The sequence below is a fragment of the Pyrus communis genome, chromosome 13, assembly GCF_963583255.1.
Source record: "Pyrus communis chromosome 13, drPyrComm1.1, whole genome shotgun sequence".
NCBI lineage: Eukaryota > Viridiplantae > Streptophyta > Magnoliopsida > Rosales > Rosaceae > Pyrus > Pyrus communis.
The window spans coordinates 2543667-2565212 of record NC_084815.1 but is presented as its reverse complement, the minus strand read 5'-3'; the positions used below and the strand labels follow the sequence as shown (position 1 = coordinate 2565212).

At 38.3% G+C, this 21546-nt stretch overlaps 3 protein-coding genes across 3 annotated transcripts; 2 read left to right on the top strand and 1 right to left on the bottom strand.

Moving 5' to 3' along the window:
• Positions 1-3007: 3007 nt before the first annotated feature.
• Positions 3008-5534, bottom strand: LOC137712780 (ubiquitin-conjugating enzyme E2 variant 1D-like). The gene is made up of 4 exons (XM_068451941.1): positions 5365-5534; positions 4576-4715; positions 3814-3939; positions 3008-3416 (listed from the first exon to the last, which is right to left on the bottom strand). The coding sequence occupies exons 1-4, from the start codon at positions 5396-5398 to the stop codon at positions 3276-3278; spliced, it is 441 nt and encodes a 146-aa protein (XP_068308042.1). The 5' UTR covers positions 5399-5534; the 3' UTR covers positions 3008-3275.
• Positions 5535-7433: 1899 nt separating this feature from the next.
• LOC137713372 (uncharacterized) lies at positions 7434-11365 on the top strand. The gene is made up of 11 exons (XM_068452661.1): positions 7434-7574; positions 7684-7786; positions 7963-8038; positions 8296-8392; positions 8522-8624; positions 8758-8891; positions 9456-9633; positions 10238-10392; positions 10440-10631; positions 10757-10883; positions 10977-11365. Exons 1-11 carry the CDS (start codon positions 7434-7436, stop codon positions 11126-11128), a joined length of 1458 nt encoding a protein of 485 aa, XP_068308762.1. The 3' UTR covers positions 11129-11365.
• A 4565-nt stretch (positions 11366-15930) lies between these two features.
• Positions 15931-18472, top strand: LOC137713901 (G-type lectin S-receptor-like serine/threonine-protein kinase At2g19130). The gene is made up of 2 exons (XM_068453253.1): positions 15931-17064; positions 17101-18472. Exons 1-2 carry the CDS (start codon positions 15931-15933, stop codon positions 18262-18264), a joined length of 2298 nt encoding a protein of 765 aa, XP_068309354.1. The 3' UTR covers positions 18265-18472.
• Positions 18473-21546: the final 3074 nt, after the last annotated feature.

Below are 21546 nucleotides of genomic sequence, written 5' to 3'. Positions count from 1 at the left end.
GCCAATTAATAAAATAAAGTATTTTTCCAAGTTGTCACATGCTTTGTTACCTCGTGTTTGAGCTGTTGCTGACTCATTCTTCATGGATTTGTACTTTTCCGGCTTGTTTATAACATAACAACTTAAATAATATGAATTTGAGAGTTTTAACGAAAAGACTGTGGTACTATTTATTTTAACAAAAATTCATATTTTTACACTAAAATATTAAATCTGATACTATTCACTTTACCCTTTATTTTGTCCTTATTGTCACATCCCGGCCCAGGACGGATCACTTCCCGAGCCCGCTCCACCACCGTAGCACGATATTGTCCGCTTTGGGCTTACCATTCCCTCACGGTTTTGTTTTTGGGAACTCACGAGCAACTTCCCAGTGGGTCACCCATCATGGGATTGCTCTAGCCCCCTACTCGCTTAACTTCAGAGTTCCTATAGAACCCGAAGCCAGTGAGCTCCCAAAATGCCTCGTGCTAGGTAGATATGGGAATATACATATAAGGATCACTCCCCTGAGTGATGTGGGATGTCACAATCCACCCCCCTTAGGGGCCCGACGTCCTCGTCGGCACACCACGGCTAGGGTTAGGCTCTGATACCAAATTTGTCACATCTCGCCCCGGGACGGATCACTTCCCGAGCCCGTTCCACCACCGTAGCACGATATTGTCCGCTTTGGGCTTACCATTCCCTCACGGTTTTGTTTTTGGGAACTCACGAGCAACTTTCCAGTGGGTCACCCATCATAGGATTGCTCTAGCCCCCTTCTCGCTTAACTTCGGAGTTCCTATAGAACCTGAAGCCAGTGAGCTCCCAAAATGCCTCGTGCTAGGTAGATATGAGAATATACATATAAGGATCACACCCCTGAGTGATGTGGGATGTCACACTTATCGTTAAAACTCAAAGTTTTCAAGCCCTTTTCATTAGTTTTCCTTATGAATTTACCATTATCGTGACGTTTCATGTGAATAATTTGCATCATGTGACAAAAAGCTTACACATACTATTTTTTTTATATGAAGCGCCACAATAACGGTATATTGTTGAAATATCTCACATCGACCGTATATATGAAAAAATAATAGCTTAAATATCCTTACTCCACTCCAACTATATCGTGCAAGTAGGGCCTTCCGTCTCTCTGATAATTCTACATGTACCAGTGCCATATAAGTACTTATATGATGAAATGGAGAGAAGAAATCCTCTCCGGATCTCTTCTACCAAGGCAATTGCTAACCAAATGGAGGCTCAAAACAAGTAAGCCGTTAGATGAAATTTCGAAGGCCCAGATCACTTGATCCGGTGACCTTGGTGGAAGAGATCTGGAGATGATCTCTTTTCTGAAATGGAGGGCATAAGTCCAACACCAAGCAACAAATACTAGATATTGGAAAAGGATACTCATCGGATCCTTTTCCTGGAGATCTCATGATCATGACCGTATATCGTGCGGTCAGTTTTCGTTAGGTATTATTTATATTTAATTTTAAATTTTAAATGATTTCTGACTGCACAATGTATTATAAATGAACGGAGAAAAATGATCCGTTTTCCCTATATATTTGCCAGCAAACAAGTTGTGATGATTGGGTCACCTAACTATACACGTTTTCGGATACATCCCACTTAGTTGCAAAAACCCAAATTCAATCAATGCTGACCCAAATTTTGAATTATTATTCACAGCTAAGCTCTTGATTCACGTATAAGCAACAATACATAAACATATATATATATATATATATATATATATGTCCAGAATAAATTGAATAATTCACTAAATTCAGGTTATATTGATATTTTAAGAAGGAAACAAAGACCAACATCTAAATTTTGTTTCAAGTTAAAGCTGAAAGACGAATTACTTAAAAAGTGTTGATATCTTAACGACTAATATATTTTCCACCTATAATACACATTGAATCTAACGAGTTTTCAATATGCCTAATCACCAAACGTTGCATGCTTCAGATCAAATTTGTGTCGAAATCCAAATCCATTATTTTAGGAAAGTGTTCATCTCTAGATCCCTTTCTCCTAATCCACCAAGTCCAAGGATACGAGCCATTGAAATTTGATCTAACTGCTAAAGTTATTATAACTTTTAAAGTGAGCCCCTGTTAGATCAAATCGGATTCTCGAACTTAATGGATTAGGAGAAAAGGATCCGGAGAGGATCCCTTTCCATTATTTTAAATCCTTTAGTATCCACAAAACCTTTAACCTCCAACACGAGTTGAGATTTGAACAATAAAAAATTTGCGTCTTGATATTTTTTAAAAAAAAAATTTGGAAATGAGATTTGAACAAATAAAAACTGTCAATTTCCCCTACAAAACAGTTGAATATCCTACATTAGTTGGCGTCATTGTCGAAAAACACAAAACATACACCCTCGGGTTAGCTCGAGTGGTGAGGCAGAGCGATGGACGAGTTAGAACAATGATAGATCCAGAGTTCGAATTCCTTCAGTATAACCCAAAAAAACACACAAAACACATCCTAAAGCGACCATTGGAATCTACAAAGTGACATTACAAGATTTTCATCGAAACCTCGAAAAAAAAAAAAGAGAAGGGAGGACAAAATGACTAAAGCAGCCGCAAGGGAGTAAACAACCAATTCAGAAAATTGTTCAACGCATCATCTATAAGTTACAATTGGCAATTGCTAACCAAATGGAGGCTCAAACTGATTACAACAAGATCACGGTAGATGGCGATCGGACCTCAGTTGTCTTGAAATCCCATTACTATACATCTCAAACAATGACTAACGCACAGATAACAGATGAAATATACAGTTACCTTTTAACAACACAATGTGTACCCGATTCGAAGCTAAACACGCTTACAGCCGCAATTTTCATTCATGGAACAAGGTGTTTGATTTACTGGCCCACTTTTAAAACATACTGCTTGCAATTCGATAAATTTTACCCTCAAATTAACAAAAAGAAATAGAAAAAATCAGAACGAATAAGATGAAAGATGAGTATATATACAGATAAAGGGTAGAAGATTCCACTTAAAGGGTAAGTTAAACGTTTGACACACATCAAATCCCATTAATGAAACAGCATCCCTTCAACACAGTTCGACAAAACAAGAAATCAAAACAAAGGCGAAGCCATGGAGAGGTAACAGGAGAAACTTTTTGGGCACTCCCCTGCGTGTTCTTAACATAGGATCAACGAGGGCATTACAAGCTATATATTGCATATTGCATATGCAATTGGATCCTTGACAATAACTATACGGTCTTGAAAGCTAGAAGTAGGTACCTTCTGGAGGCTGGACCAACTTCCGGTTATGTGGGGCGGCCATCTCCTTTTTCAGCTGTGTAAGTATATCCTCCATGGTGTACTCTCGCTGCCAGTTTGCAAGAAGTCCAAACTTCTTCGGTTCCACCTATCAGATATGATGCACTCAAATATTGTCAAATCAAATATCACTAATTATATCCATGCAGACTGAATTTTCAATAGTCAGACACCAGGTCCAAAAGTCACAGGTTTACTGTTCTTATAATCATACTCGAAATCTTTACAATCCCGTGATTGTAAATGACCATAAAGTATCTTAATTCTTCTTTGCCCCAAAACAAAAGACAAATATACATAACATAAGGCATGGGCGTAACCCTTCTATCTCCTTTTGTGCTTGTGAAAAGGAGAAGGGGGTTTGACCACCAGAAATGGGTGTGAATAATGCCAAGTGTAAATCACTAGATGTCGTGAGAAAAAGACAATGCGAACCACGAAGCAATAGATTACAAGCCAAGTATGTAATAAAATTTTAACCATACCACTCCAGTTTCATGGTTAACACAAGTCATGTTAACCCGAGAATGAAAACGAACAGTTGGTGCCTTCTCTGGGTAATCTTTATCACAGAACAGTTTCAGCTGATAGATCCGACCTTCATGTACAGTCTGGAAAAAAGGAGGAAATATTGCATTAAACAGAAAATACATAGAAAAGCATATTTTATTGTTTTGGTATGCTAAAACACCTTTGGGAAAAGAAATGTTGCCTGAATAATAGAAAGAATTATCTCCAAAAGGTTTTCTGTTATATTTAAAGGTGGCCAAAAAAGGGCTTCCTTCTTTTATTTGCGAGATTTGAAAAGACCATGTCCAATTCCCGCTCCCAGAAATGCACCTTCCTTTACCAAAATAGATAAGTAAAGAAAAAAGAGACTGGACAAGTAAAGTCGGTTTTTAAGCGGGAACAAGTAACTTGCACCAGCTGTGAAAACAGTGATTTGTACTCAGCATTTGCTGAAATATGCAAATATATTAGTTAGTTTAGCCCAAGATGAACACTAAACAGAGATCCTATAACTCAAATTAGTTGGTAGAATCTGGTCTGCTTTCCACAACCACAAGTCCCTTCAAAGTCTTAAAGCAGGGACTACTTCCACCAAATTTAAATAGACTTATCTTAAATTTGGGAGAGATCACAAATGCAACACAATCTTCTCCGATAAGCACACATGAAACACATAATCTGCCAAAACAAACTTTAAACAGGAACATGACATAATCTAAAAGAGAAGTGAAATTTACATTGTGGGGACCGATGATGGTGCCAGTCCAAGAACGCATGTAGATGTCATCTCCGTCATCCATCCCATAGCTGACAGTGCCGTCCCCAATACCCTTTTCTCCACGTTCAAGTTCCTCCAGCAATCTGAAGTTTCGTGGAACTGCAAGAAAACTCAAGGGTTATACACGGTTGAAAGTATAAGGGAACATAACCTAGCATTATGAATTATATATTCCTTTATTCACAGTTTTCGGAGTGATAAACACAAACACAACCACAAACCTATATGCAGAGAAAACAAATCATGCTTGGATTGAGCGCAAACTTAGTTGGAAGCCTCAAATTTCAATGGATAATAACTAGAAAAAAAAGTTCAAAGACAAAAACTACTTTGGTTTATAATCTATACAAAATATAAATTGAATATACAAAAAAAATTGATTTTTCCTCATAAATGCTCTATACAAAGGCGAACACAAAGTTCAATCTTACATTTCAGAGTTAAAATACTGCATCCACAAAATTATTCAGAAATGAGCTTAATATTTTGATTGCAATAACACGAATTAATAAACATTATAAAGAAAAACACACAATTAAATGAAATTTAACAAAAACCCCGGGTGAAAAATCAATAATTTAGTCAACTACAGGCCAAGGTCACCTACCCACATGCGAAATCACATCAAACGGGGCATAAACCCCAAAATCAACAAAAACCCATTTGCACACTCGGTCAAAATTACACAAGAACAAAAAGATCAACACAGAATTCAATCAAACGACGACATGGGTTTTGATAGACTCACCCACGACACTCGATCCTCCTGAGCCCAGCGTCATAGATGATGATCAGTTGGGTGGGTGGGTGGGGGTGGTTTCTCAGATGAAGGTGCCGAGATCTAGCGGAAGGGAGAGATAACGGAGGAGGGCGGAGGGGGTCGGACCGGCGGAGGGTGAGGAATTTGAGAGAATCTGGAGAGAGACTAAAGCGACGAAGGCAAAGTGGGAATAAAAGAGAGTCGAGGGCAATAGGGATTTTGTTAGGTTACGAAGAAAGATGATGGGTTGGGATTTTATGCATTTTTGGGAATTAAGTGCGACTCTTTCTTTGCAACTTTCTTAGAGAAGTATTATTAATATTTTAAAAATCTTATTATACATTTATTGTGTATTTTTTTTTTTCAAATATAAAAAAATTTAAAATGTATAATATAATTTTTGAAATATTAATAACAATTCTCTTTCCTTAATGCTCATTTTATATTTTGAAAATAAAATAACATAAAACAAAAGTAAAATATTGTTTTGAATCACAATTTTACATAATTTGAGAGCATCTCCAATATTAAAATTTAAATAAAGTTCCCACAGCCATATAATTCTTAAATAGAAAAATAAAGAGCAATGGATCGAATAGTTATTTATTATTTTAATATGTAAAGAGATTCGTAAAGTACTTTGAAGTTGTTATATTTGAGGGATTAAATTGGAGGCCACCAATCCAATTTTTAATGGAAGAAAATGCTCTCCTTGCGCAAGCAGCCATGAAGAGAAAGCGTCAAAAGCAGCCATGACGAGAAATTTAATTCTTAAATCAAGTTACTATTGTGGTAAATGATTACTTGTAAGACATTAATTAATAATATTATTTTACAATAGATTAGCGAACGATATCAAGAAGTCTCTTATTATAGAAGGTAATATTCTTTTAAATGCAAGATGATCTTTTGATTAAAGAGTCCTCAAATGCTATTACAAACTTTATATCAATGTGTCAGTCATTTATCCCAAAAGCGGCTATAACGGTAACAAAAGACAGCATTAACGTTTTCTAACCGAGAAGCCAAATCTGATGTGGCATGACATAGATTGACATCTTTCTCCCTTGCTGCCAAATTTGACAGCACCTTCGGATTTTTTAATTAATTATTAAATGCTTTTTATTAATTTTTTATTGGTTTAAACTATTATCCTTTTGTTTCTTTTCATTCCCAATGTAATATATATGAATTATTATTTTATGTTTAAAATTTGACATATCGGTTGGAGATCAAAAATTTAAAAGATACCCAAGTGCCACGTAAGCCTTCAAATTTAAGGGGGTGTATTCAATTGGGATTTTAAGAAATTTTAATTCTTTTAATGAATATAGGGGTATTCAATCAGGATTTTAAGTAATTCTCTAAAATTCAAAGTGTATTCAATTAGAATTTTAACATAGTTTATTAAAATCCTTAGAAATCCAGTTGTATTCAATTAGGATTTTAAAGAAGTTTATAACATTTTAGGTGTATTCAATTAGAAATTGATTTTAAAGAATTTGTGAAAGTTGAGGAATTAGAGGGAATTGGAGAGATTTCGTAATGTATTTTAAGCATCCACAAATCTCACATTTCCTCATGAGATTTCGAGGGAATTGAATTAAAATTTTATATGAAATCTTTACAAATCAATTAAACTGCATAAAAATCTATGAACTTATAAATCCATTAAAATATCTCAAATTCTCAATTGAATTCACCTACTAAATTTTAGATTTAAAATTTGATATCCCCTTTTGAGATGATCTTATTATTGAAGGCAATATTCTTTTAAATGCAAGACGGTTTTTTGATTAAAGAGTCCTCAAATGCTTTATATCCACGTGTCAGTCATTTATCCAAAAGCGGGTGGCGTTATAATTTTTGAGCCTTTGGATTAGACTGACGGTTGAGTTTTGGTTTTTGCTGTGTCGCGGAAAACAAAACCCTTTCAGAGCATCTCACTTTTAAGTTTGCCGTTTGCCGCCGAAAGCCAAACCGTCCACGATCCACCCACCCGCCCACAGTCCCACTCTCTCTCTCTCTCTCTCTTTCTCTCTCTTACAGTAAGAGGGATGCTCGGTCTGACTGCCTCTCTGGCCGCCGCAACGCCACCCAACGCCACCGCCACAAATTCTTGTATCATTCCAAACACCCGTCCTCTCCTGCTGTCCTCCGACGCGCAAATACGAACCAATTCCTCATCGTCTTTCGCCGTATGCAATTCCTCTGTTTTCATCATATTGTTATTCACTTACATATATATCCATGAATATATATATATATATATATATATCATATATGTGTGCTTGTTTGTGTATACAGTGTTGCTCAGTGAGGAACTTGCACTCAAGTTGCAGAATAATTAAAGCCATGGCGGCGGCTGAGGAGACCCTTACGGTCACTAACCCTCCCTCACCCCTTTCCGGTATGCTCCTTGCTCCTTTTGCGTTTGTTTTGATAGTTTATTTATTTATTTAAGAGTATTCTGTGTTCTTATTTAATTTTTGTGCTTTAAAAAAATAATTATGCACATATTTATTAACAACGTGTTTCAAGAGAGATTATTTGTGGGAGTTTTACGTAATTAAATATTGGTTTCAGGTAATAGGCAGGCTCTGATATCATTGTCAGACAAGAAGGATCTTGCTGTTTTAGGAAATGGGCTTCGGGACTTGGGGTAATTTCAGATGTTCTACTTTTTTCGCTAAATATTGATAACGTTTGGCGCAGATCTTTAAGGAGATCGCTTTGTACTGTTTCCAACACTTTTGTATTAAGGAGCTCTTGTTATGAATCATTGTCTTTACCTGTTAGTCTGCTTTCAAATTATATTTTCAGTTGCATTATTTGAGTAGGATATATCAAATGCTGATATTTTAGCTTAAATGGTGAGTGCGATATGTTTTTCATGATGGTTGTTTTCTGAAACGGTAGATATAAAATTGTTTCGACTGGAGGAACTGCATCTACCTTAGAAAGTGCTGGCCTGCCCGTCACTAAGGTGGAACAACTTACTAGTTTTGGTAAGCCTGTTATTTTTCTTGTTTGGAAATTGCATAAGAGAGGTTTTCCTTGCTTGAAAACTAACACTGTGAAATATCTGATATTGGGGATATTAACTCTATTGTGTATTAAAACATGACTAAGATTTCGGTTGCAGCTTGATGGTTGTGTAAAAACTTTACACCCTAACGTACATGGAGGTATCCTTGCTAGAAGAGACCAAAAGCATCACATGGAATCTCTTAGTAAGCATGAAATTGGTGACTTCTGCTGTAAACTCCAACGCGCACATGCACTCTCTCTCTCTCTCTCTCTCTCTCTCTCTCTCTCTAATGCTCTGTTTGTTGGCAATAAGTTATGACAATAATAATATATCTCCACAATATTGTACAGGTACATTTGATGTGGTTGTGGTGAATTTGTACCCCTTTTACGAGAAGGTTACTTCAACAGGAGGAATAGAGTTTGAAGATGGAATTGAGAATATAGATATTGGTGGTCCTGCCATGATAAGAGCAGCCGCAAAGGTTGTTTATCTGAATCAAAGTGCTAGATTATTGTTGTTCAATAATTTTATATATCATAATAGGTTTTTCTGAGCCATGAGTATTTCCAGTCATTGTCATGAATCAAGTACTTTCATCGAAATATCATTTTGTAATTCTCTCTTTTATTCCATCAATGTGAATCTCATTATTTCGTAATTCTCTCTTTTAATCCATCAATGTGAATCTTATTTGTAGGTACCTAGATATGAACTCTGTACTGCATCCTTGGTGCTAGTCTCCGATCCAACCTAGTCTCCGATCCAACACATCCATAGAAATCTTGATACATATTGATCCTAGAAACAGTGATGCAGAATATATCGGTTATGCATTTGGCTTAGCAAGGAAAGTGAAATACATTTTAACATTATGCCTTGTCCAATGTATTACTGCTTATTGTTGTTTAATGTAGTTACACTTTATTTTTGTTGTTCAATGTATTTCCCATTTTCTTCCCAACACAATCCTTGTATCACGAGTAGTACCTATACTTGTCTGAATATCTTTATCTGATATTCCAAGTTAAATATGTTTGTCAATCAGAATCACAAAGATGTCTTGGTGGTGGTTGATTCAGAAGACTATCCCGCACTTCTTGAGTTTCTTAAGGGAGACAAGGATGATCAACAATTCCGAAGGAAGCTTGCATGGAAGGCTTTCCAACATGTAGCTTCTTATGATTCTGCAGTTTCAGAATGGCTTTGGAAGCAGACTTCTGAAGGTACTACGTCTTTGATGATCTTGCTTTTATTTATAAATTTTCTTTGATAAGGCAAGGATTAACGATGAACTATACAGTCTAGACTCTAGGTTGATTTTTATTATGTGTATTTGTGCATTTAATGTCTAAGTAGACAGTAGAATCATAATTAACATGCCACATCATCAGTTAGGTTGCAATCTGTTGAGTCAACATTTTTCTTTTTGAGTACAGATATTGTACACTAATCTACACTAAGGGGAGTGGGGATGGTCTGAAAACACAATGGGTTGAAGATCACCAGGGCAATCCACCACTTGCAAGTCAACAATTTGATATTCATCAAAATGAATTATGAGTTAGCTGGAAACGACCTTGAAGAGAGAAGAGGGAAGTTCATCTAAGTACATTGCAATAATATCTTTAATCACCATTTTGATGTTCATGATAACCTTGGGGGATTTAGGGGCAAAGACCATGGTGGTGAGGGGGGAAGGGGGCACGGAGAGGGAGGCTGGGAGATATTAGTTTCTATGAAAATGCACTTAAATAAATTTGCTTCTGTCACTTGTTGTGATGGGATGCATTGATGGACAAACTTCCTTTTTTTCTTCTTTTCCTCAAGATAAATTCCCTCAGAGCTTAACCGTGCCTATGTTGCTTAAAAGTCCCCTCCGTTATGGTGAAAATCCTCATCAGAAGGCTGCATTCTACGTTGACAAGAGTCTTTCTGAGGTGAAGGCAGGTGGTATTGCAACTGCTATCCAACACCATGGGAAGGTAAGATGGACATCTTCCTTCAGCTATTCGATTCCACGTAAAGTAAGGAATTGCTAGGGTGGGTGGTTAGACAGGTTGGTGGTGGGTGGTTAGCTCAGGACTTGGACGATTTGACCCCTCTAGATATACAGTTTAAAGCTGTTTCACAGAAGGCTCCACAAAAGAGTGAGCTTGCTGATGCAGAGTTCGCATGGTTGTGCGTCAAGCATGTCAAAAGCAATGCAATTGTAATAGCAAAGGTTGTCTTTCTTTGCTTCTCCTTTAAAACCTCGGCTTGCTAACATTTACTATATTTTTGGTATGCCACTTTGAGTGAATTGATTGGTACTTTCTGAAAAATATTGGATCCTTGACTTATGAGCAGAATAACTGCATGCTGGGCATGGGGAGCGGGCAGCCTAACAGCCTGGAGAGTTTAAGAATAGCCTTGAAGAAGGCTGGAGAAGAGGTCAAGGGTGCAGCTTTGGCCAGCGATGCCTTCTTCCCATTTGGTAATTACTAGCACATGCATTAATTTTTGTTTATGTTATTTAAGAGTCGAGTGCAAGCGGAAGCTTAATGAGATCATTTTCGTATGCATGCAGCATGGAAAGATGCAGTGGAAGAAGCTTGTGAAAGCGGAGTTAGTGTAATTGCAGAACCCGGTGGGAGCATTAGAGATGGTGATGCTATATACTGCTGTAACAAGTATGGAGTTTCACTTCTTTTCACAAACGTTAGGCACTTCAGGCATTGATAACGATTTTTGCCCTTGGTGCTTCCACCTTAGGACCTTAGGTCTGAATCTGTTGTTTCAATAAGATAACTAGGTTTTTCTTGTGGAGAAGTTCCTATAGACATGCTTGTTTGATATCGAGGCAAATCATAATATATGTTTATGTAATTTGAATGCTGATTTCAGGTAACGTAGATTTATAATCTACGTATGCTTGTTATATATTGTTGATCTTCAGGTGTAGTTGCATGAATTTAATTTGTTTTCAGTTTATTCTTTTTGTTGGGATTGTTAGCTAGAATCAATGTACTCGCAGAGGATACTGTCAAAGAAATTCTCGTGTCTACCTAGAGGGTAACGCTATTCGTAGGCCCACACACAACCAAGTGAATCGTCTGTATGAGATTGGTAAAATCGGCCTAGTGTGGTCCCAAGTACAAAGGCAGTCTTGCTTAGTTGTGTGAGTGGGCTTATGGATGACATGATCCTCTAAGTGGACACAAGATTTTCCCGTAATGCCGTGGTTGATAAACTGTCTGCATTGGGCTTTCTGAGACTTTTGGGATGATACATGGTTGAGTCTCTGCTGATATTCGGTGACAAATTGGTCTGTGAAGATATTTGTAGGGCTCTTAAGGATGGCTGTAGTCCTTGTTACATTCATAGTCTAATTGAAAGCTAGAAAAATATTACAGCCCCAAAGTAAGACTTGGAGTCTTAAGGGTTTGCAAGCCCATCAGCTGCAATATTTTGTTCACATCTCTTTTACATGCATGCGAATACGTCAAGAAAAAGATAGAAGTGCTCTCTCTGATGTGAGATTTTTCAAGATATATGATATGTAGGTAAAATATTATCTTATGATTGGCGTTTAAGGCATATTTCTAACTGAGTCTCTGAAGGTATTCGCAACAACGAATCTTGGAAAGACAAGCGAGTATCTGCATTGGTGGGTAATTAAAGTTAAAGGCCAATCATTTTATAATTTGATCTTTCTGAAAATGAAAGTTAAGACAAGTGAACATCTGCATTGGTGGGTATGAAAGTTGTCACTCAATATTACGATCTAGTGATATTTCTTTTCACTTGGAAGTGAGAGTTCTTAGGTTTGAATCTCGTGGATGGCGAATTCGATACAGACTTAGGCTACTTATTGTGTGGCTTTGCTGAACTCCCCCTGTTCTTAGTATAAAAATATTAATGTACTCAAAAAAAAGAAAAAAAGGAAAGTTAATTGCTTTGTTTTTACCAAATAGTTTGAAGCATTATTTCAAAATAATATCTTTATTTAATCATTCTACACATTTTACAACACTTTGCACAAAAGTAATCAATACTAAAAAACGGAAAGGGATCCTCTTTGGATCCCTTCGACCAAATCCTTCCAATTCGGACCCTTGAAATTTGATCCAACGGCTAAAAATAGGGATCCACTTGAAAAGTTTTAGTAACTTTAGTCGTTGGATCAAATTTCAAGGGTCTAGATTGATTGATGTGAATGATTTGGTGGAAGGGATCCGAAGAGGATCATTTTCCCTAAAAAACTGCTAATTGTACGTACAACAAATTTAAAATGGAGTTTATGACACAACACAAAGTGATGAAAGAATTACCAACGTAATCCCTTATAGAACAAAGTCTAGAGTCCACCAGAAGTTGAGAAAATCCCAAAGGATAACTTGATCAATTGATTGAAAGATGAAAGATGCTTACAAATGAGAAGCCAAATGGCTTAAATAAACAAATACAACCCCCTTCAACATCTCAAAAGACTTAGGTAATTAAGACGAAAACTAAAAAAGATAATAATGCACTTGAAACCCCAAAAGACAAATAATAAAGGGAATTATTATTGGCACTCCAAATATCTCATTCTACACTTCAAACTTTCTATATTTGAAAAGAAAAGTACACTTGTGAGGAGTGTAAAATGAGATTTTTGGAGTGTCAATAACACTTCCCATAATAAAAAGCTCCATTTATTAGTAAGCTACTACTGTTGATGAATTTTTGCAAAAGATGACTCAAGCCACTTTTGCTAGAGAATTACACACCACTTCTATGACCACATCATGGTCCCAATTCTGACACCAGAATATTTGTTGCGGCCATTTATGTTGCCATATCGAATGATCCATCATTTTTCCAACTTTAATCCTTGTTTTCCAGAATTTGAAACATTTTATTTTATTTTTCTTTTTATGTTGGAAGTGACCCGTATCTTATCCTATATCAGATTTGTAACAACCCGTCCCAATTTTATCAGAACAAATGGGGTATTTTCGTGAAATTTCACCTTGGGCTAGATCTTCTTCTTTTAAAATTGGTTTTTGGGTCTTAATTGGTGAGCCCAAGGGGCACACCCCTGTTTTGTCCCCCGGTTCCCTTTCCCTTTTCTTTTATTTTTCTAAAAAGTCTCTCTCTCTCTATTCTCTCTTCTCCCTCACTTCCCCTCTCTCTCCCTCGCGAGCTCACCTCTCTCTTGGGCTCTTTCCCGATCGACACCCATACATACAAACACACACACATACGCACCCATACGCACTTACATGGATGCACCAAGTCACCATCTCAGTGGAGGAAGGAACGAATAACAACCTTCGAAACCGTAAGCTCGGAGAACAACTCCCTCCTCCGGTGAACCCTCAAGCTTGGTAAGCTTTGGGACTCTCTCTAATCTTCCTTAGATCGATGAAACTCTAGTTAGTACTCATTTTATGTGCTTTGGTGAAGGTTTGTAATGAGGAACAACTCGGAGGATGTTTTCCCAGTTTTACCAGGGAGTCCGACGGCTTTCGAGCCAATTTCTGGCCAAACCATGGCGAGTTAGACGTTGTGTGAGGTACCATTCTCTTCGTCTCTTCGAGAGCTATGATTTTTATTTTTGATTCACTTAATTTCGTTGAGTATTGACAAAGTTATGGACGTTCAAAGTTTATCCAATTTCCGACCGAATTCCGGCCTTCTTCCCCTGTGAGTAATGGGCTCCCAAGCCCAACCCTTCAAACCAGGCCCTTTGGCCCGTTAAAATCAAACCCAACCCATTTATTTATTTTATTTGTTTTTCTGAAATTCAAAAGGCTTTGGCCCGGGCTTTTAAGCCCTAACCCTAAACCCTTCTAAGCCTAAGCCTTTAAACCCTAAACCCTTTGTGACCCAAGCCCAATCCCTTTTAAAACCCAACAGAACCCAAACCCAAGTCCAAACCCTTTAACCCAATCCGGATCCAAGCCCAGACTTGGTTTGACCCGTTGACCCGGACCTGTTGACATTGACCCGTCTGACCGTTGACCCGGTCAACTGTCACGGTTGACCCGGTCAACTGTCACCGTTGACTTTAACCGGTCAATGTTGACTTTTGGGTTGACTTTTTGGGTTTTCGTCCAAGACCCTTTTAGGTTAATTTCAACATCATGAATCCGTTTCCGACGTCCGTTTTCCCAAAATAAGTCGTTTGAGTAGATTTTGATTAAATGTACGCTTTATGTGCTTAGGGGCAATTAACTGTGGCGTTTCTGTCTTTACTAGTTGCGTGGCTCTTCAGCAGCTAAATACTGTGAGTGGACCCCTTCTAAAAATGCATGTTTTAATAGTAGAAATGCATACATGAAAAACATGATTTGATGATTATGTTTATGAAATGTTTTATGAGATAACATGTTTACTGAGGCTAGTTTGAATTATTACTATTTTTCCTATAACCCGTGTTCTTATAGAATATCTGATGGATAACGATATGATATTTAGAACATGTTTAGAACACTTCTTTATAGTATAGATGATGGATGACTTTATACTATGAAGTTGATTTTTAATATATGTATGTTCACTGGTTTTGTACTTACCTAGTGGTCATTTCCGCTACGTAAGGATTGATTCCGGTCTGTCCTGGACGACAGTTTGGTGTTGGCATAGGGCCTGAAGTGTGTTTCTTCTAGCTATTTAGCACAGGGATGAGGAGCCGGCATAGGGCCTGGAGTGTATTTTCCTCTGACTGTCTGCTCAGAGACAGGGAGCCGGCATGGGGCATGGGAGTTATCGGACATTCACTAGTGATTATTATATATAAAAGTTATGATTTGAGACATTGCACGGTATGCTAGGTTTCAGAAAACCTATGTTTATCATAATACAGGTGTTTTTATAAAACCTGAGGGTTAGTATGTTGATAACTGTTTTATTATATATATATATATATATATATCAACTTGGTCCACTCTTGTTTGTTTTGCGCCCCCTTCAGGACTTAGAATCGAGGCATACAATCCCGACGTCAAGACACTTTCACATTGGCATCTTCAAGTCCTCTTGGTGCATGATCCATTCTTTTATTCATTAAATTTGATATTATTTCTTTTAGTGTTCTAGATTAGATGTGTGCTTTGAACACATTCCTTAAATGCATATTCATTATTCTTTTATATTTATAAGCCTTATCTATCCCTTATTTTCAGCATTTGCACTCAATAAATGACTTTTGTCACCCTTGGGCGTGCCTATCCTGGTATTCGGGGAATATCGGAATTGGGGCGTGTCAAGATTACCAAACGCCAGACCTTTTTGTTCCACCATTAATTTCTCACACCGCACTTTCAAAAGTGATTTTTCTCACAGCACAGTCGAACTAATTTTATAATATTAAATAATATATATATATATAAAGAAAAAAAAATTGTAGATGTGAAGTCGTTTGTTGACTTGTAAGTCAAGTCTATTGTATTTTGATACAGCATATCTGGTTAAGATCCAATCATTCAAAGGAAGGAGCAGTTTTGGCTTCTGCTTGCAGCAATCTCTTTCTTTTGTTGCAATTTTATAAAGACATGGATGCGAAAATTCTACTCTGCTATACGTTGAGATTTTTGTTATGCTGTACCTTCATTGCTTGTATTTCCACGGGTTCTCACACCATCTCTCCAGGTCAATCTCTCTCCGGGGCACGAACAATCACTTCTCCAAGTGGAACATTTGAGCTCGGTTTCTTCACACCAGGTGATTCTCGAAACAGTTACGTAGGCATTTGGTACACAAATGATACCACCGTAGTTTGGGTCGCAAACAGAGAACAACCTGTTTCTGAACTGAAACTTTCAGTATTAGCACTTGTCGAAAATGGAAACTTGATCTTAAGTAGCCCCTCCGACGTTGCAATATGGTCGACTAATTCAAGATCAAAGGTCTCTAATTCGAGTGTAGCAAAGCTTCTTGACAATGGGAACTTTGTCATAACAGATGCATTTGATTCATCTGTTGTTATATGGCAGAGTTTCGATCACCTGTCGGATACTTGGCTGCCGGGTGCTGAGCTTGGATACAATAACCGTACCAAGAGAAAACAAGTTCTTACATCCTGGAGAACCCGGCAAAATCCTGCACCTGGTCCTTTTTCTTTTGATCTAGATAAATTACCTTTTAATTTATCTCACTATCCTGATGATTTCTATCCCTTTAGAAAAGTCACGCTTGAAAGCAATGGTCAGCTCGAGTATTCTGCCTGGGACCCAGACTATAAGGAACGGTCTTTTTTTTCCTATGAACCATCGGACGAGTGTGCGGTCCAAAGGTCGTGTGGTGCTTTTAGTATTTGCAACAACCTGAGCGTTCTTCGTTGTGATTGCCTCGAAGGATTTGAACCCAAAGTCAGGGAAAATTGGGGACTATACGACTTCTCAGATGGCTGTGCGAGGAAAACTCCTCTTCACTGCAGTCCTGGAGACCTATTTTGGGCGATAGCTGTTGATGAATATCCTAAGAACTTTAAGGAAATTTTCGATGTGAGCATTGAGCAATGTAGATTAGAATGCTTAATAAATTGCTCATGCACTGCCTTTTCGTATAATTTTTCGGGTAGTTGTCGGGTTTACATGTGGACAGGGGATCTATATAATAGTCATTCTCTAGACAGCATAGGATTGCATTTCCGGATTGTGGATTCTAAAAATGAGACGACGAGAAAGGCTAATAATGAGACGACGAGAAAGGCTACGAGAAAGAGTACTTGGATTGTAATTGGAGTACTAGCAGGGTTATTTTCCATATTAAGTAGTACTTTCCTTGTCATGGTATTTTTTAGAAGGAGATGGTCAGCGGGAGCATTGGCGACTACCGAAGATTCTTTGGTGCTTTACAAGCATAGAGATTTAAGAAGAGCAACAAAGAACTTCTCCCAAAAGCTCGGGGAAGGAGCCTTTGGTTCTGTATTCAAGGGGATGTTGCCTCATTCAACAGCCATTGCAGTGAAAGAGCTGAAAAGTGTGAACCAGGGAGAGAAACAATTTCGTGCTGAAGTGGGAACTATCGGTTTAATACAACACATTAATCTTATTCGCATGCGGGGATTCTGCGCTAACGCTTCAAAGAGGTTTTTGGTTTATGACTACATGCCAAATGGTTCTCTACAATCTCTTCTACTTGGAAACAACCCGATAATGTTAGATTGGAAGGCTAGATATCACATTGCAGTAGGGACTGCCAGAGGATTGGCTTACCTCCATGACGAGTGCAGAGACTGCATAATACACTGCGATGTTAAGCCGGAGAACATCTTGTTGGATTCAGAATACAGTCCCAAATTGGCAGATTTTGGTCTTGCAAAACTCTTGGGGAGACACCACAGCCGGGTTTTGACAACCATGAGAGGAACTGTGGGTTATCTCGCACCAGAATGGTTTTCGGGTGAAGCCATCACACCAAAAGCCGATGTGTTTAGCTATGGCATGTTGCTGATTGAGGTCATATCAGGAAGGAGAAACAGAGAAGGGTTAGATGACGGAGTAGAAAACTTCCGTCCCATCCGTCTCACGAATGCAGTTAATAAAGGGCAAGATCTTTTCGCCTTGTTAGATTGCAGGTTGGAAGGCCAAGCCGACGGAGATGAACTAAGCAGAGCATGCAAAGTGGCTTGCTGGTGCATTCAAGAAGATGAGAAGGATAGGCCAACAATGAAGCAGGTGGTTCAAATTCTTGAGGGAGTTTCGGACATCGGTGTTCCACCAGTCCCCCAGTTCCTCCAGCGCCTTATCGGAGGTTCGTCAGAAGGCATTAACAACCAGGAGACCACATCCGGTTCGGGTTCATGGTCATGCTCCAATGTCCAAAGTGCATTTCAAGCCCAAGTCAGCAACTGTGCAACGAAAAGTCATGAGGATCAGATGTAGAACGCGAGGGTTCTTGTTTTATTATTGTATGTACAAGCTTGTCCTGGAGGTAGTAAGTTTTTGAATATTTCCAGTTCAATAAATGGAGGTTCTTGTATTATTATTGTATGTACAAGCTTGTCTTGGAGGTAGTAAGTTTTTGAATATTTCCAGTTCAATAAGTGTTGGTGTAATGAGATAATAAATAAAAAAGAAATAATTTTCGCATTCACCCACCAATCCACCCGCCAACCCATTTCTTTGTTTTTGCCTCCTAATTTTGCTTGAATTTATTCAATTTAACCAATAAGAAGAGGAGTTGCAGCACATAGAGAAAAAGGGAGCGCGAAAATTATTTTCCTCAAAAAATGAGTTGCACATCTTATAATGTATAATGGGGAGCTCCAGTTCTTGTATATCTAATTATATACAGTTTAGTAGAAAAAAGAACCCTGAGGATAAATATGATGTTTATACAGCAATTAGCTAGTTGGAAGTACCAGAAAGTGTCACTGTATTAAACAACAGCTCTTATCTGCAAATCATGTGGTTGGGAGTACTCTCATATTTTTGCCGATCAGTTTCAAGGATATGCTCCGCAATCGTCCTTTGTATGACAGCATCCGGCATGATCCCGCTTATGAACATACGCCCATACAACATGAGGCCTTCTACCGTTCTTCCTACCTTGCAGTAACCACGAATCAGAATCCCGTACGCTATTACATCGGGCACCAGGCCCCCTGTTTATAGCACAATGAAATGCAAGGGATGCTTTCTCCACAAGTCCTCTTTTGCAAAGACCGTCAATGAGGATGCTATAACTGACTATATTTGGAGAGACGCTTTTAAGCATCTCTTCGTGTAGTTCAAAGGCACTTTTCATGTTTTCAGACTTGAAACAACCGTCAATCAGACTACTATATGTGACCACATTAGGTTCAGGATCCTTTTCCAGCATTGTATCGATCATCAACACTGCATCTTCCATTTTACCTTCTTAACAAAATGCATCAATCAATATAGTGAAAGTAATGGCATTGGGTTTGCACTGCCCCTGTATCATCTCTTCAAAAAGTTGAAGAGCCACGTCTAACCTTCTCTGAGAGCAATAACCACAAATCATTGTGTTGTATGTAACAACATCAGGTTCTGGACCACTTTCAGCAAGCTGCTCAAAGACTTCCTGCGCAGCGTCTACACAACTTCTTTGAACAGCATATTAATGTGCAATACGTTACAACATCGGGCAGGAAACCCTTTTACTGATTGGAAGAAAAACACCAACGCATCGCTTAATCTCCCTAGTTCAGAAATACCTTTAATAGCACGGTATACATCACCAGATCTGGTCCTATGTTATAAACTCCCAGTTTGATGTACACCTTCACAGCATCCCTCAATCGTTTCAATCTGCAGCAACCATCTATTAACATGTTGAAAGTATAGACATTGAGCTTAATGCCCCTATACACAGCTTGAAAGAAGAACCTAAGAGCATCACCCATCAGCCCATTTTTTGCAAGGGCCATTTAATAACACACCGCAAAGAATAATATCAGGTTCATAGCCCGTCTTGATCATACTCTCGTACAGCTGAAATGCATCTTTTAAATTACCTATTCTGCACATTCCGTCAATCAAACTACTATAATTAAGTCAGAACCGATGGCACACAACCACACTCCAAAATCTGACCAGATAATCCACAAGCCTCAGCGAACTTCCCATCCTGACACATGCCGTTTAAAAGAATGGTGTAACTAACAGAGTTTGGCGAGATCCCTTGTTTCAGCATTCTTCGGTAGAACTCCACTGACTTCGCCAAAACTCCAAGTCTCACATATGCATCCATAACGGAAGTGAAAATGACTACATCCAACTTAATCCTGCTATCCAATGCCACCGAGAAAAGCCGAAGCCCCTCTTCTAATCTCCCTGCCCTAAAATAACCATCAACTAGAATACTATATACAACCAAGTCAGGACTGATACCTTCTCTATCATAACCGTATAAAGCTTGTTTACCTCTTCCAATTTCCCGTATTTACAATATGCGTGAATCATCGTGCTAAACGTGACCACGTTTGGCTTCGGACCAATCCTTAGTAATAAAGTAAAGAAATCTTCGCCGCCTTCTATCTGATTTTCTTTACAAAGACGTTTTGAACTCTTGTTACGAGCAACATTGTCAAGCAAAAAGCATATGTCAATTTATACATACGATACGAATGAATGTATCAACAGACGAATCCAACATCCCATTTCGACAAAAAATCTCGATCAGAAACCTACAAACGAGACTAAAATCGGAAATGTGGTTCTGAAAACAATCAGAAAATGCATCAAAGAAGTGAAACTGAGTCCCGAACTGGCCTACCGATGTTTTGAAAAGGCGGGAAACCGGAGCGAGCATCCGGTGGCGGAGCAGCAGGTGAAGGAGGGTGCAGAAGGACTGCGGGTGGTGGTGCAAGCCGAGGGAGCCGCAGGCCCAATCGAAGAAGCCGAGGGCGGTAATGGGGTTGGATTGGAGGGAGAGGAGGACGGGGTGGAGGTGGTGGGGTTGTAATTTGGAGTGAAAAAGAGGGTTTAAGAGTTTGGGGTCGTCTTGGAGGAAGGCGTTGGAGATGTGGTGGATCAGGGTTTTGGATAGACCTGGCAAACGGGTCGTGTCTGTCGTGTTCGTGTCATTCTCGTGTAACACCAGTTATCTTAACGGATCGTGTCGTGTCACACCCGTTATCTTAACGGGTCCTTAACAGGTCGTGTCACTTTACCCAACGGGTAAAGTGACCCGACCCGTTATGACCCGTTAAGAAAAAAATATATTTTTTTTAAAATTTGCACATACTACACATTGTGACATAAATATTACTTGAAAACATTAAAACATTTCTCGTTCAAGTACTATATCTACACTCGAAAATGAAAGCCTAATAAAAAAAATAATACATACACTACTAATCTATTACAAATATTAAATGTGCAAGTATAACATAAGATTTTGTGGTATCCACTTGTGTAAATATTTTAAATTGAAGATCGAATTCATTCATTGTATTCATATAGGGTCAAGGAGTGTAGTTATAAAAAATCATCAAAATCATAGTTAAAATAACCGTTAAATCGTGATTTTTCGTTTATAACCGTTGAAAAGCTTTGTCCCGTTACTTGATCTCTGAATGTTTTTTTTTGTGATTTTTTGCTGATGTGATCTCCAAGCATATACAAACAATTTTGATGGTTTGGATCGTTGAAATTAGTTTTGGAGAATTCGTAAAACGATAGATTGACTAACACTTC

Bases quoted from the DNA above. Each gene is read 5' to 3' on its own strand.
- LOC137712780 (XM_068451941.1), bottom strand. From the start codon at position 5,398: ATGACGCTGGGCTCAGGAGGATCGAGTGTCGTGG. The intron at 4,716-5,364 runs GTGAGTCTATCA...GTTTTCTTGCAG, and splicing joins AGGAGGATCGAGTGTCGTGG to TTCCACGAAACTTCAGATTG. The intron at 3,417-3,813 runs GTATGGTTAAAA...CATATCTGATAG, and splicing joins TTAACCATGAAACTGGAGTG to GTGGAACCGAAGAAGTTTGG.
- LOC137713372 (XM_068452661.1), top strand. From the start codon at position 7,434: ATGCTCGGTCTGACTGCCTCTCTGGCCGCCGCAACGCCACCCAACGCC. The intron at 8,039-8,295 runs GTAATTTCAGAT...CTGAAACGGTAG, and splicing joins AATGGGCTTCGGGACTTGGG to ATATAAAATTGTTTCGACTG. The intron at 10,884-10,976 runs GTAATTACTAGC...GTATGCATGCAG, and splicing joins CGATGCCTTCTTCCCATTTG to CATGGAAAGATGCAGTGGAA.
- LOC137713901 (XM_068453253.1), top strand. From the start codon at position 15,931: ATGGATGCGAAAATTCTACTCTGCTATACGTTGAGATTTTTGTTATGC. The intron at 17,065-17,100 runs GCTAATAATGAG...GCTACGAGAAAG, and splicing joins AAAATGAGACGACGAGAAAG to AGTACTTGGATTGTAATTGG.